The 12960-nt window shown below is 46.3% G+C and overlaps 1 protein-coding gene across 5 annotated transcripts in view; it reads right to left on the bottom strand.

Annotated features, from left to right (window-relative positions):
- Positions 1-12446, bottom strand: part of LOC140201643 (uncharacterized) — a 40245-nt gene extending 27799 nt beyond the window's left edge. For 2 of the 5 annotated variants that reach the window (XM_072266073.1, XM_072266076.1), the window contains exons 1-5: positions 12104-12446; positions 10602-10749; positions 9217-9462; positions 8849-8974; positions 1191-1343 (exon numbers count right to left, since the gene is read on the bottom strand). In XM_072266073.1, the coding sequence (XP_072122174.1) occupies positions 1191-1343; positions 8849-8974; positions 9217-9462; positions 10602-10749; positions 12104-12202 (772 nt within the window). In that variant the 5' untranslated portion in view covers positions 12203-12446. Of the gene's footprint in view, positions 1-1190; positions 1344-8848; positions 8975-9216; positions 9463-10601; positions 10755-12103 lie in introns of those variants that run through there. The other 3 variants (XM_072266077.1, XM_072266078.1, XM_072266079.1) reach the window with 3 other exon arrangements.
- Between the last annotated feature and the right edge of the window lie 514 nt (positions 12447-12960).

Here is a 12960-nt window from a genome sequence, read left to right as displayed (position 1 = left end):
CCTCACTGCCGCTTGTGGGAGCTTGTTATGCACCAATACACATCTCCCATCACAGAAATAACCTCTGTCCCCTCAACAGATACAACTGGGTGGGACATTATCTTCTTCAGAAAGTCATTGCATCAGTGCATGTCCCTAATTCATAAATGAATCAATCCTAAGGAATACACACAGTGTTTATGTGCTCCTCAGATAGGGAATAGCCAGCAGAGATCAGAAGTCCCCAAAAGAGAAGGACTTTCAGGGAAATGTTATCACTCAATGATTTCACCTGTGCTAGAAGAAATAAACAGGTAGACTATTTTCTAACTAGTGAGAAAATTCAAAAATCTGTAGACTTGGGAGACCTTGTGCAGGTTAATTTGCAGGTTGAGACATTGGTGAGGAAGGCAAGTGCAATGTTAGCATTCATTTCAAGAGGACTAGAAAATAAAAGCAAGGATGTAATGTTGAGGTGTTATAGAGCACTGCTGAGGCCTCACTTGAAGAATTGAGAGTGGTTTTAGGCCCCTTTTATAAGAAGGGATGTGCCGACATGGCAGAGGACGTTCATTGAAACAATTCCAGGATTGAAAGTCTTGTCATATGAAGAGTGTTGATGGCTCTGGGCCTGAACTTACTGGAATTCAAAAGAATGAGAGGTGGCCTCATTGAAACCTACAGAATGTTGAAAGGCATTGACTGAGTCGATGTGGAGAGTATGTGTCCTGTGGTGGTGGAGTTTAATACCAGAGGACACAGCCAAAAAAAAGAGGGATCTCCTTGTGGAATGGAGATGAGATATTTCTTTAGCCAGAGAGTGGTGAAACTGTGGAATTCACTGTCACAGATGGCTGTGGAGGCCAAGTCATTGGGTATATTTAAGCTTCTTGATCAGTCAGGGCATGAAGCGATACGGGGAGATGGTAGGAGATTAGGGCCGAGAGAAAGAATGGATCAGCACGATGAAATGGTGGAGCAGACTTTATGGGCCAAATGGCCTAACTCTGCTCCTATATCTTATGGTCTTATTAAGTATTCGAGTCTGCTTCCCATTCCATCTTGGCTGATTTAACTATCCCTTTCAACCCTACTCTCCTGCCTCCTCCCTGAGGGAGTGAACAGCCAATAGTCAGCAGAAGTCCCCACAAGGGAAGGGGACTCTTAGGAGAAAATTCCACCCACCTGTGAAAAACAATGAGAGTATCTACCTGTGACCCAGTGAAGAGCATTCTGAAGATCCTGAATTTCACGGGACACTCTGTAGACAAACAGAACACAGGGAACTCCTGGCCCTTCACAGGGGTAGATACCCAGCTCCTTCACAATCTTCTCATGGACGTCTCCTCGGCCGTAACACTGCACTGTAAAATCGAGAACCTCTGCTCACTCAGCCTGCCTCACACCAGGCACATTTCACTCAGGGGGATTATCAGTAACAGAAACGGAGGGGATGATTAATATTTCTCTGATCTCAGAGATGAACACCCACCAGGTTTTCACAATTTGGATCAGTCAGGGCAACAGTAGATCTCGAGGGACGTGCAAGTGACAGACAATTGCTGGTGGTTTACACAGACGGAGAGGAGTATAGTCGCCAGAGTGGGTCTCGGAGACAAGGAAGTGTGCAAAATCATGAGGGGACAGAGACACGGTGAGGGGATAACAGGTGGAGAAGGTTATGGAGAAGGGAAGGGATGTTGATGCCGAAAGTGGTCACAAAGACTAGTAGGGGTGTAGGCACTGGAAGGGTCACAAAGCATGGGAGGTGTGCACAGACTGGGGGTGGTTACAGTGAGTGGAAATGGTGTAGGGCTGGAGGGTAACGCAGACATTCTGTACCTGGAGGGTGAGCTATGGACCTGGGGGAAATAGTGAGTCTCACGATTCTCACATGCCACAGAATCCCCTCACTGGAAACAGAGGAGCCACTGCTGCGAAGCCAGAGCTGAGGGCCGGAAGCCAGTCACCAGCAGACTGCTAGATGTGTACTGAGGAGGTGTTTTAACCCATTGAATCACAGAGCAATACAGCACAACAGAACATAGAACAGTACAGCACAGTACAAACCCTTCAGCACAATGAGCCCACACTGACAATGGCCCCCAGACAGGCATTCTAAACTTCCTTCATTCAGTCTGCATCTCTCCGAGCCTCACCCTGTTACAGGTTTTCCCGAACAGTGCACAGTACTCCAAGTGTGACCTCACCAATGATTTATAGCGTCCCAATTCATCCTCTCAATTGCTTCACCAATCAAGGCCAGTGTGCTCAACACCTTTGTTACAAGCCAGAATACCACCTTTGCTCCCACGTCAAGTTGTTTCCGAACTGTTGTCTCAGTCCATGTTATGCTCAGATATAACTGTTATTTCTTTTAAGCTCGTAGGGACGGTTCTGTGGAGTTAGGGGTTAGAGTTGGGTTCAGGGAGAGAGATGCTGAGGAATTATAAAGTCGGGCCAAAGAATACACCGCCACTCTGTGATTGAAAACCAGTAGCATGGATGTGCAACGAAGGACAATTATGAACCTTGAGCTGGCAAACACCATGGAGAAGGTTGACAAGGGTTGTAGGCCCCTGGATCAGGTGTTTGTGTGAGCAGGGGGCACAAGAGCCTATGACCCCCTAGGTATGCGAGACAGTGACTCCGGAGATCAGGGACTGGAGTTCCAATGCCGTCACCACGGTTAATACCAAAGTTTGAAGCACAAGGGTTGAACAGACACCCTCAAGTTGCAGCCTGGTGCCTGAAGCCCTTGGTCAACGACACAGGGGAAGTCAGAGGCTCTTTGTCTGTGAGTGTTCTGGCGACTCAGAGGCCTGACCTTGGGTTGGAGGGCCGTCTTTGTGTGTTGGGAGGAGAGAGGCTTTTCTGATGTCGTTACTTTCTTCTGTGTTGTTCTGCTGAAGAATGTTGGTTTACTATGTTTGCGCCAGAATGCGTGGTGACACTTGTGTGTTACCCCAGCACATCCTTGGCTTCTACCATTTATTACTACGAACAACACAAGCATGTTTTTCTGTATACGTGATAAATAAATGAATCTGAGATCCCCCCCATTCCACGACGTTCACCTGTAACTGATCACTCATAATTATCCTCTGACCTGACTTTCCAAAATGCATCGTCTCACACTCATCTCCATTGAAATCCATTTGCCGATTGTTGACCTGCTTCCCTAACCATCCAAGATACTTTTGTTTTCCATGCAGGGAAATAGCAAGGGAAATAGCAAGCAACTGCAGGAAACATAAAGTTGTGGTGGTAGGGGATTTTAATTTTCCATATATTGATTGGGACTCCCATACTGTCAGGGGTCCAGATGGCTTAGAGTTTGTAAAATGTGTTCAGGAAAGTTTTCTAAATCAATATATAGAGGGATCAACTAGAGGGGATGCAATATTGGATCTCCTGTTAGGAAACGAGTTAGGACAAGTGACGGAAGTCTGTGTAGGGGAGCACTTTGGTTCCAGTGATCATAACACCATTAGTTTCAAGTTGATCATGGACAAGGATAGATCTGGTCCTAGGGTTGAGGTTCTTAACTGGAAGAAGGCCAAATTTGAAGAAATGACAAAGGATCTAAAAAGCGTGGATTGGGACAGGTTGTTCTCTGGCAAGAATGTGATCGGTAGGTGGGAAGCCTTGAAAGGGGAAATTTTGAGAGTGCAGAATTTGTATGTTCCTGTCAGGGTTAAAGGCAAAGTGAATAGGAATAAGGAACCTTGGTTCTCAAGGGATATTGCAACTCTGATAAAGAAGAAGAGGGAGTTGTATGACATGTATAGGAAGCAGGGAGTAAACAAGGTGCTTGAGGAGTATAAGAAGTGCAAGAAAATACTTAAGAAAGTAATCAGGAGTGCTAAAAGAAGAAATGAGGTTGCATTGGCAGTCAAAGTGAAGGATAATCCAAAGAGCTTTTACAGGTATATTAAGAGCAAAAGGATTGTAAGGGTTAAAATTGGCCCTCTTGAAGATCAGAGTGGTCGCCTATGTACGGAACCAAAGGAAATGGGGGAGATCTTAAATAGGTTTTTTGCGTCTGTATTTACTAAGGAAACTGGCATGAAGTCTATGCAATTACGGGAAACAAGTAGTGAGATCATGGAAAATGTACAGATCGAAAAGGAGGAGGTCCTTGCTGTCTTGAGGAAAATTAAAGTGGATAAATCCCCGGGACCTGACAGGGCGTTCCCTTGGACCTTGAAGGAGACTAGTGTTGAAGTTGCGGGGGCCCTGGCAGAAATATTTAAAATGTTGCTGTCTACAGGTGAGGTGCCGGAGGATTGGAGAGTGGCTCATGTTGTTCCGTTGTTTAAAAAAGGATCGAAAAGTAATCTGGGAAATTATAGGCCGGTAAGTTTAACGTCGGTAGTAGGTTAGTTATTGGAGGCAGTACTAAGAGACAGAATCTACAAGCATTTGGATAGACAGGGACTTATTAGGGAGAGTCAACATGGCTTTGTGAGTGGCAGGTCATGTTTGACCAATCTATTGGAGTTTTTCGAGGAGGTTACCAGGAAAGTGGATGAAGGGAAGGCAGTGGATATTGTCTACATGGACTTCAGTAAGGCCTTTGACAAGGTCCCGCATGGGAGGTTAGTCAGGAAAATTCAGTCACTAGGTATACATGGAGAGGTGGTACATTGGATTAGACATTGGCTCAATGGAAGAAGCCAGAGAGTGGTAGTAGAGAATTGCTTCTCCGAGTGGAGGCCTGTGACTAGTGGTGTGCCACAGGGATCAGTGCTGGGACCATTGTTATTTGTCATCTATATCAATGATCTGGATGATAATGTGGTAAATTGGATCAGCAAATTTGCTGATGATACAAAGATTGGAGGTGTAGTAGACAGCGAGGAAGGTTTTCAGAGCCTGCAGAGGGACTTGCACCAGCCGGAAAAATGGGCTGAAAAATGGCAGATGGAGTTTAATGCAGACAAGTGTGAGGTATTGCACATTGGAAGGACAAACCAAGATAGAACATACAGTGTTAATGGTAAGGCACTGAGGAGTGCAGTGGAACAGAGGTATCTGGGAATACAGATACAAAATTCCCTAAAAGTAGCATCACAGGTAGATAGGGTCGTAAAGAGAGCTTTTGGTACATTGGCCTTTATTAATCAAAGTATTGAGTATAAGAGCTGGAATGTTATGATGAGGTTGTACAAGGCATTGGTGAGGCCGAATCTGGAGTATTGTGTTCAGTCTTGGTCACCAAATTACAGGAAGGATATAAATAAGGTTGAAAGAGTGCAGAGAAGGTTTACAAGGTTGTTGCGGGACTTGAGAAACTCAAATACAGAGAAAGGTTGAATAGGTTAGGACTTTATTCCCTGGAGCGTAGAAGAATGAGGGGAGATTTGATCGAGGTATATAAAATTATGATGGGTATAGATAGAGTGAATGCAAGCAGGCTTTTTCCACTGAGGCAAGGGAGAAAAAAAAAACAGAGGATATGGGTTAAGGGTGAGGGGGGAAAAGTTTAAAGGGAACATTAGTGGGGGCTTCTTCACACAGAGTGGTGGGAGTATGGAATGAGCTGCCAGACGAGGTGGTAAATGCAGGTTCTTTTTTAACATTTAAGAATAAATTGGACAGATACATGGATGGGAGGTGTATGGAGGGATATGGTCCGTGTGCAGGTCAGTGGGACTAGGCAGAAAATGGTTCGGCACATCCAAGAAGGTCCAAGAGGCCTGTTTCTGTGCTGTAGGTTCTATGGTTCTAGGTTCTATGGCAAACTTTTCGCCACAACAGCACCTTTAATTTTGTGCCATCCACAAAGTTACTGATCAAGCCTTTTGCACTGGCATTCGAATAATTTCTATAAATAGTAATCAAAATTAGGCCTAACACTGATCCCTGCAGATTTCTGCTCGTCACCAGTCTCTATTCCATGAAAAAAAAATACCACCCAGCCCTACGTCCAAACCAATCATGAATCCACTGGACTTTCTCACTCTAGATTCCATGAGATGTAAACTTCCAGACCAACATAATATAAAGAATGTAAAATGAATCTTAAGAAAGAAGTTAGAAAAGCTAAAAGAAGATATGAGGTTGCTTTGGCAAGTAATGTGAATATAAATCCCAAGGGTTTCTACCATTATATTAATAGCAAAAGGATAGTGAGGGATAAAATTGGTCCTTCGGAGAATCAAGAGTGGACAGCTATGTGTAGAGCCAAAAGAGATGGGGGAGATTCTGAACAATTTCTTTTCTTCAGTATTCGCTAAGGAGAAGGATGTTGAATTGTGTAAGATAAGGGAAACAGGTAGGGAAGTTATGGAAACGATGATGGTTAAAGAAGAGGAAATGCTGGAGCTTTTAGAGAATATAAAAGTGGATAAGTCTCTGGGTCCTGACAGGATATTCCCTAGGACCTTGAGGGCAGTTAGTGTGGAAATAGCAGGGGCTCTGACAGAAATATTTCAAATGTTGTTAGAAATGGGGATGGTGCCAAAGGATTGGTGTATTGCTCATGTTGTTCCATTGTTTAAAAAGGGTTCTAAGAGTAAACCTAGCAATTATCGGCCTGTGAGCTTGTTGCCAGTGGTGGGTAAGTTGATGGAAAGTATTCTTAGAGATGGTATATGTAATTATCTGGATAGATAGGATCTGATTAGGATCAGTCAACATGGATTTGTGCATGGAAGTTCATGTTTGACTGTTCCTATTGAACTTTTTGAAGAGGTTACTGGGAATGTTGAAAAGGGTAAAGCGGTGGATGCTGTCTATATGGACTTCAGTAAGGCCTTTGACGACGTTCCACACAGAAGGTTGGTTAGGAAGGTTCAATCGTTCGGTATTATATTGAAGTAGTAAAATGGATTCAGCAGTGGCTGGATGGGAGACGCCAGAGAGTGGTGGTGGATAACTGTTTGTCAGATTGGAGGCTAGTGTGCCTCAGGGATCTGTACTGAGTCCATTGTTATTTGTCATATACATTAATGATCTGGATGATGGGGTGTTAAGTTGGATGAGTAAGTATGCAGATGATACTAAGATAGGTGGTTTTGGATAATGAAGTAGGTTTTCAAAGTTTGTGGAGAGATTTAGGCCATTTAGAAGAGTGGACTGTAAGATGGCAGATGGAGTTTAATGCTGATAAATGTGAGGTGCTACTTTTAGGTAGGGCTAATCAAAATAGGACATACATGATAAATGGTAGGGCATTGAAGAATGCAGTAGAACCGAGGGATCCAGGAATAATGATACATAGTTCCCTGAATGTGGAACCTCATGTGGATAGGGTGGTGAAGAAAGCTTTTGGTATGCTGGCCTTTATAAATCGAGCATTGAGTATAGGAGTTGGGATGTAATGTTGAAATTGTACAAGGCATTGGTGAGGCCAAATTTGGAGTATCATGTACAGTTTTGGTCACTGAATTATAGGAAATATGTCAACAAAATAGAGAGAGTACAGAGAAGATTTACTAGAATATTATCGGGGTTTCATCACCTAAGTTATAGAGAAAGTTTGAACAAGTTGGGTCTTTATTCTTTGGAGCGTAGAAGGCTGAAGGGGACTTGATAGAGGTAATTAAAATTATGAGGCAGATAGATAGAGTTGGCATGGATAGGCTTTTTCCATTGAGAGTGGGGGAGATTCAATCAAGAGGACATGAGTTGAGAGTTAAAGGGCAAAAGTTTAGGGGTAACATGAGGGGGAACTTCTTTACTCAGAGAGTGGTATCTGTGTGGAACGAGCTTTCAGCAGAAGTGGTTGAGGCAGGTTCGATGTTGTCACTTAAAGTTCAATTGGACAACTACATGGACAAGAAAGGAATGGAGGGTTATGGCCTGAGTGCAGGTCGGTGGGCCTAGAGGAGAGTAAGAATTCGGCATGGACTAGAAGGACCAAAATGGTCTGTTTCCGTGCTGTGGTTGTTATATGGTTATATGGCACCACACAGGACCTTGTCAAAGTCCTTTTAAACTCCATATAGACATTAGCCACATCCCTACGCACATCATCCTTTTAGCACACACGTTCAAGAAACCGCTAGAAAAATTCAAGAAGCACCACTTTCTACACACAAATCCATGCTGACTGATTGTGATCAGACTCTGTCTACACAATTCCAATTCCTGGTAGATCCAGTCCCTCAGAATTCCCTCCCCCGCCCCCCGTCACTTCTCTACTGAGGATATCAGTCTTACCGGTCTGTCGTTCCTGGCTCATCCTTGTTGTTCACCTTAAACAATCAAACAAGTTCAGCCCATTCAAGTCTTACACAACTTCACCAATGTGGTGAAGGACATTGCAATTTCTGCTAGGAATCTCCACAAATATTCCTCTGGCCTTCCATAAAGTCCCAGAAGATACTTGGACAGGCCCTGGGGATTTATCTACCTTATAGCACTGTAAGGCCGTCAATACCACCTCTCTGGTCATAACACCGTCCACCAAAACATTTCCATGTTTCTCTTATTTCTTGAGCATGCTTAGTAAACACTGAGGAAAAAAATACATTTTAAAACCACACCCATCTCCAGCTGCAGAAGACATCGGCAACCTTGCTGATATCTAAGGGGACCTACTCCCTTGCCAGCCTAAATTTTACTCTCGATTCAACATCTTGGGATTTTCTTAACCTCACCTGCCAGATTCATCTTTTACTCTCTCTTTTCTGTTCTGATCCACCTCTTGAGAGTATCCTGAGCATTTCTAATTCAAGGGATTCACAAGTCCGAGACCAAAACACTCTGAGTGTTTCATTCTTTTTCCTGATCAGAACTTGACAATCTCTCATCATCCAGAATTCCCCACACTTGCCAGGTTTACTGTTCACCTCAAAGGAACATATTGACCCTTAACTCTCAATCTCTCTGCAGTCATGCCCCAAGCCTGCCCTCTCACCGTTACAGTTAAGCTTTTCCGAGCTACTGTCGTTCGTCTCTGGGCTCCAGCTTGAAGAACTCCAGGAAGCCGATCGTTCATTTGGCACTGATAGGGTCTTACCACCCTGCAGATCTTCACTCCACCCTATTTCAAAACACAAACAGTATATTGTTACCTGGGAATTGGTACTGAATTGACCTCAGGACCCATGTGGGATTCCTTCTCTGACCCACCCACCCTCCTTCCTGCTGTATCTTCTGACTGACTGGGGTACAGACCCATCACTCTCCCCCCACTACCACCCCAGACACACATCTGACACGTCCCTTATGTTCGTAGTGGGAAGTTTACAGTGCAAGATGAGGTGTGAGTCAGATTTTACCCACCGGAGCAGGAACCTCCTCTGGATCGGGTCCTGTCGATGAGACTCTGTTTGACAGTCTGAATCACTGTGGGGCACTGGTACGTCTTCGATCCACTCCACCAGCTACTGGAATCCATCCAGAATACACGAAAAACTTTAGTTCCCTCATGGAATAACCCTGGATCTGTCATCTTCTCCTCTCCGACAGCTGTGGATTTCTGCAATAGAATCACGGCACAAATATCTTCCTTCTGCACCGAACCTCCTCCTGAAACACAGAGTAACAGAGTGATCTGGGTGATGCTGTGGGAGGGCTGTGTGTCCCACGCACTGCAGGAGCCCTCAGGGTACATCAGCTCCTTCTACCTGGGGCTGTGCCCACCCTTCTGCCCCCTGTGTGCCCGGGTGGTGTTGTGGAGTTGCTGTCTGTGTACCAGGCAGTTCTCCCAGCCCCACAACAGGCACTCACTTCCCACAGGAGGTACAGCACAGGGATTTTCAGCTCAATCTCCAGATTCCCCAGTCAGGTGCACAGAAAGATCCAGATACACCATTTCACACAGAGCGAGGGAGCCCAAGTGTGTCCCAGACAAAACTGCGTCAGAAGACCTGGTAGATTGCCCCACTGCTGTTTGTGGGAGCTTGTTGTGCACCAATACACATCTCCTATCACAAAAATAACCTCTGTCCCTTCGACAGAAACAACTGGGCGGGGCATTATCATCTTCAGAAACTGATTGCATCAGTGCATTTACCTGATTCATAAATGAATCAATCCTAAGGAATACACACAGTGTTAGTGTGCTCCTTAGGTACGGAAGAGCCCACAGAGATCAGAAGTCCTCAAAAGGGAAGGATTTTCAGGAAATGTTATCACTTAAAGACTTCACCTGTGCTAGGAGAAATAAACAGGTAAACTATTTTCTAACTAGTAAGAAAATTCAAAAATCTGAAGACTTGGGAGACTTCGTGCAAGTTAATTTGCAGGTTGAGTAATTGGTGAGGAAGGCAAGTGTAATGTCAGCATTCATTTCAAGAGGACTAGAATATAAAGGAAAGGATGTAATATTGAGGTTTTATAGAGCACTGATGAGGCCTCACTTGAAAAATTGTGAGTGGCTTTGGGCCGCAAAATTGAGGGATGTCATTGTGGAATGGAGATGAGAAATTTCTTTAGCCAGGGAGTGGTGAATCTGTGGAATTCATTGTCACAGGTGGCTGTGGAGGCCAGGTCATTGGGTCTATTTAAGGTTCTTGATTAGTCAGGGCATGAAGAGGTACGGGGAGATGTCAGGAGATTGGGACTGAGAGAAAGAATGGATCAGCATGATGAAATGGTGGAGCAGACTTTTTAGGCCAAATGGCCCAATTCTGCTCCTGTATCCAATGGCCTTGTTAAGAATTTACCTGTGACCCAGTGAAGGGCATTTTGAATATCCTGAATTTCACGAGACACTCTGTAGACAAAGAGGACACAGGGAACTCCTGGCCCTTCACAATGGGAGATGTCCAGCTCCTTCACAATCTTCTCATGCATCTCTCCTCGACCATAACACTGCACTGTGAAACACAGAGTGTGAGTTCATCTCCCAGATTCAGAGTGTCGCCCAGAGATGCGCCCGGACCCACTTCTCCCACATGTGGGGTCAGACATTACAGAAGGCTAGATGAGAATTTAGTGGGGGTAGATGGAGGAGAGTGGGGTTAAAAGGGTGGGAAGTGTGGGGCAGGAGGGAATGGTAGAGATTGGGATGGAGAGGTGAGGAGCATGGGAATGGAGGTACTGTATGTGGGTGGTGAGGGCAGTATCCTCCATCCCTCTCCCCACTGTCACTCACCCAATGCTCTCTGCACAAACTCAGTCTCAGTCCTCTCCCTCTGTCAAATAGCCTTAATTCGCCCCATGTCATTGTCCGGTCTCTGAAGTCCGCATTCCGGTTCACGGTCCGGTCCATTGACCCTTGCTCCAGGTCTTCCTGTCCACCCCGTTTCTGTTCCTATTGAGCCCTAATTGAGGCAGCTGATTCTCGTTGGGGCTGGCTGCATAAATACCTCCAGAGACCAGGACGGGGCTGTTGGATTGTTCTTGTCCTCATTGCTTGTATCCCTTCCCCTGCCTTCTGTTTCCTCGCCTGAAGTCCTGCCTTGTCTTGCCAATAACTCTCGCCTCGCCTTGCTGGTAACTCTCGCTTCAACTGCAGTTCTTGTCTCACCTTGCATTGCCTGAAGCCTTGCCTTGTCTTGCTGGTAACTCTCGCCTCGTCTCGTCTGCAGTCTTGTCCTGGAGCTACCCTGTACCTAGCTGCCTTCCTGTCCCTTGCCTCCGTCCGGTAAACCAGGCCAGATTGCTGTTACCCTGCGGTGGGTTCTGTCCCTTCCTGTCCATTGCCTCCGTCGGGTGGAGATCCGTGCCCTGCCCAGGAGGAGCTTCAAGACCCCTAGCCTCTAGTCTCCAGACTTGCCTCAAGTCTCAAGACTCCAGCCTCGACCGGCCTGCCAGCCAAGTCACGTCCTTGCCTAGTTCTGGGGCCCGAGCCAGAGGCAAGACCCAGGTTCTGGATCCTTGTCCAATCTCTGGCTCGGAGTCCAACCCCGGGCTCCCAGTTCTCTTGTCCAGTCCTGTTCCAGGTTCACGGTTTTCATGTCCATGTCCTAGCCCTCACCCTGTATTCTGGTCCTGTCCCTAGTACTTCAGTGTCTGTGTCTTGCACTTGGGTCCGTCCCCAGCCACCTCCCTATGACACCCCATCGCATTTCCATCACACCGCCCTCCCTCTGCTTCCCCCAACGCCTCTCCCTCACCCCATCCGACCCCTCGTCCTGTCGCTCCGCCTTGTTCTCCCACACTCACCGACTCCTCCTTCCCCTCACCCACCGCCCAGTCACCCCCACAAATCACCCTCACCTACCGTTGCACCGATTCTCCATCCTGCGTTTATTTCTTCCACTTTCTGCTCGGTCATTTCTCTGATAACGCACTTGGACACGAGGGCGGGTCCTTCCACCATACTCTAATTCTATTCGTCTGAGGAGCTGGCAGTCAGCGCGACAGCTCTCTGGAATTAAATCTGAAAGGACTCTGACAGCTTTGGGACTCTCCCGCTTGACGCGGGCTGACGCTGCCCTTCTCGTGGTGCGTGGGGCGCTGGGTTGTTATGATGTATACATGCAGGGTGCGGGTGGTGGGCGTGGGCGCGATTGGGACACCCGCACCCCACATATAGACATCATAACAACCCAGCGACACCTTGAAACCCCACCGACTGTCATTGTGTAGAGGCGGGATCTGGGCTACAGCACCACCCCGTGGTGCCGAGGCGTTCTATTGCAGGGGCACAAGATCGGCTCCAGGACAAGAATTGTTTCAGTAGAAATACGAGAAAATCTGTAGCAACACACACACACACACAATGCTGGAGGAACTCAGCAGGCCAGGCAGCATCTATGGAAAAAAGTATAATCAGGCCGAGACCCTTCAGCAGGAATGGAGAAAATGATGAGGAGTAGGTTGAAAAGAGAGAAGAGAGGAACACCAGGTGACAGGTGAATCCTGGATAGGAATGAATTTAAGAGTGGGGAAGTTGATTGGTGAAAGAGACAGAAGGCCATGGGTCAAAGAAAAGGGGGGGGGGAACACCAGAGGGAGCCGATGGGCGGGCAAGGAGATAAGGTGAGATAGGGAAAGGCGGTTGGGAAATAGTGAAAGGGGGCATTACCATAAGTTTGAGAAATTGATGTTCATGCCATCAGGTTGGAGGCTACCCAA

This window comes from Mobula birostris, chromosome 8 (assembly GCF_030028105.1).
Source record: "Mobula birostris isolate sMobBir1 chromosome 8, sMobBir1.hap1, whole genome shotgun sequence".
NCBI classification, from domain to species: Eukaryota; Metazoa; Chordata; class Chondrichthyes; order Myliobatiformes; family Myliobatidae; genus Mobula; species Mobula birostris.
This window is presented reverse-complemented; position numbering and strand designations above follow the sequence as displayed.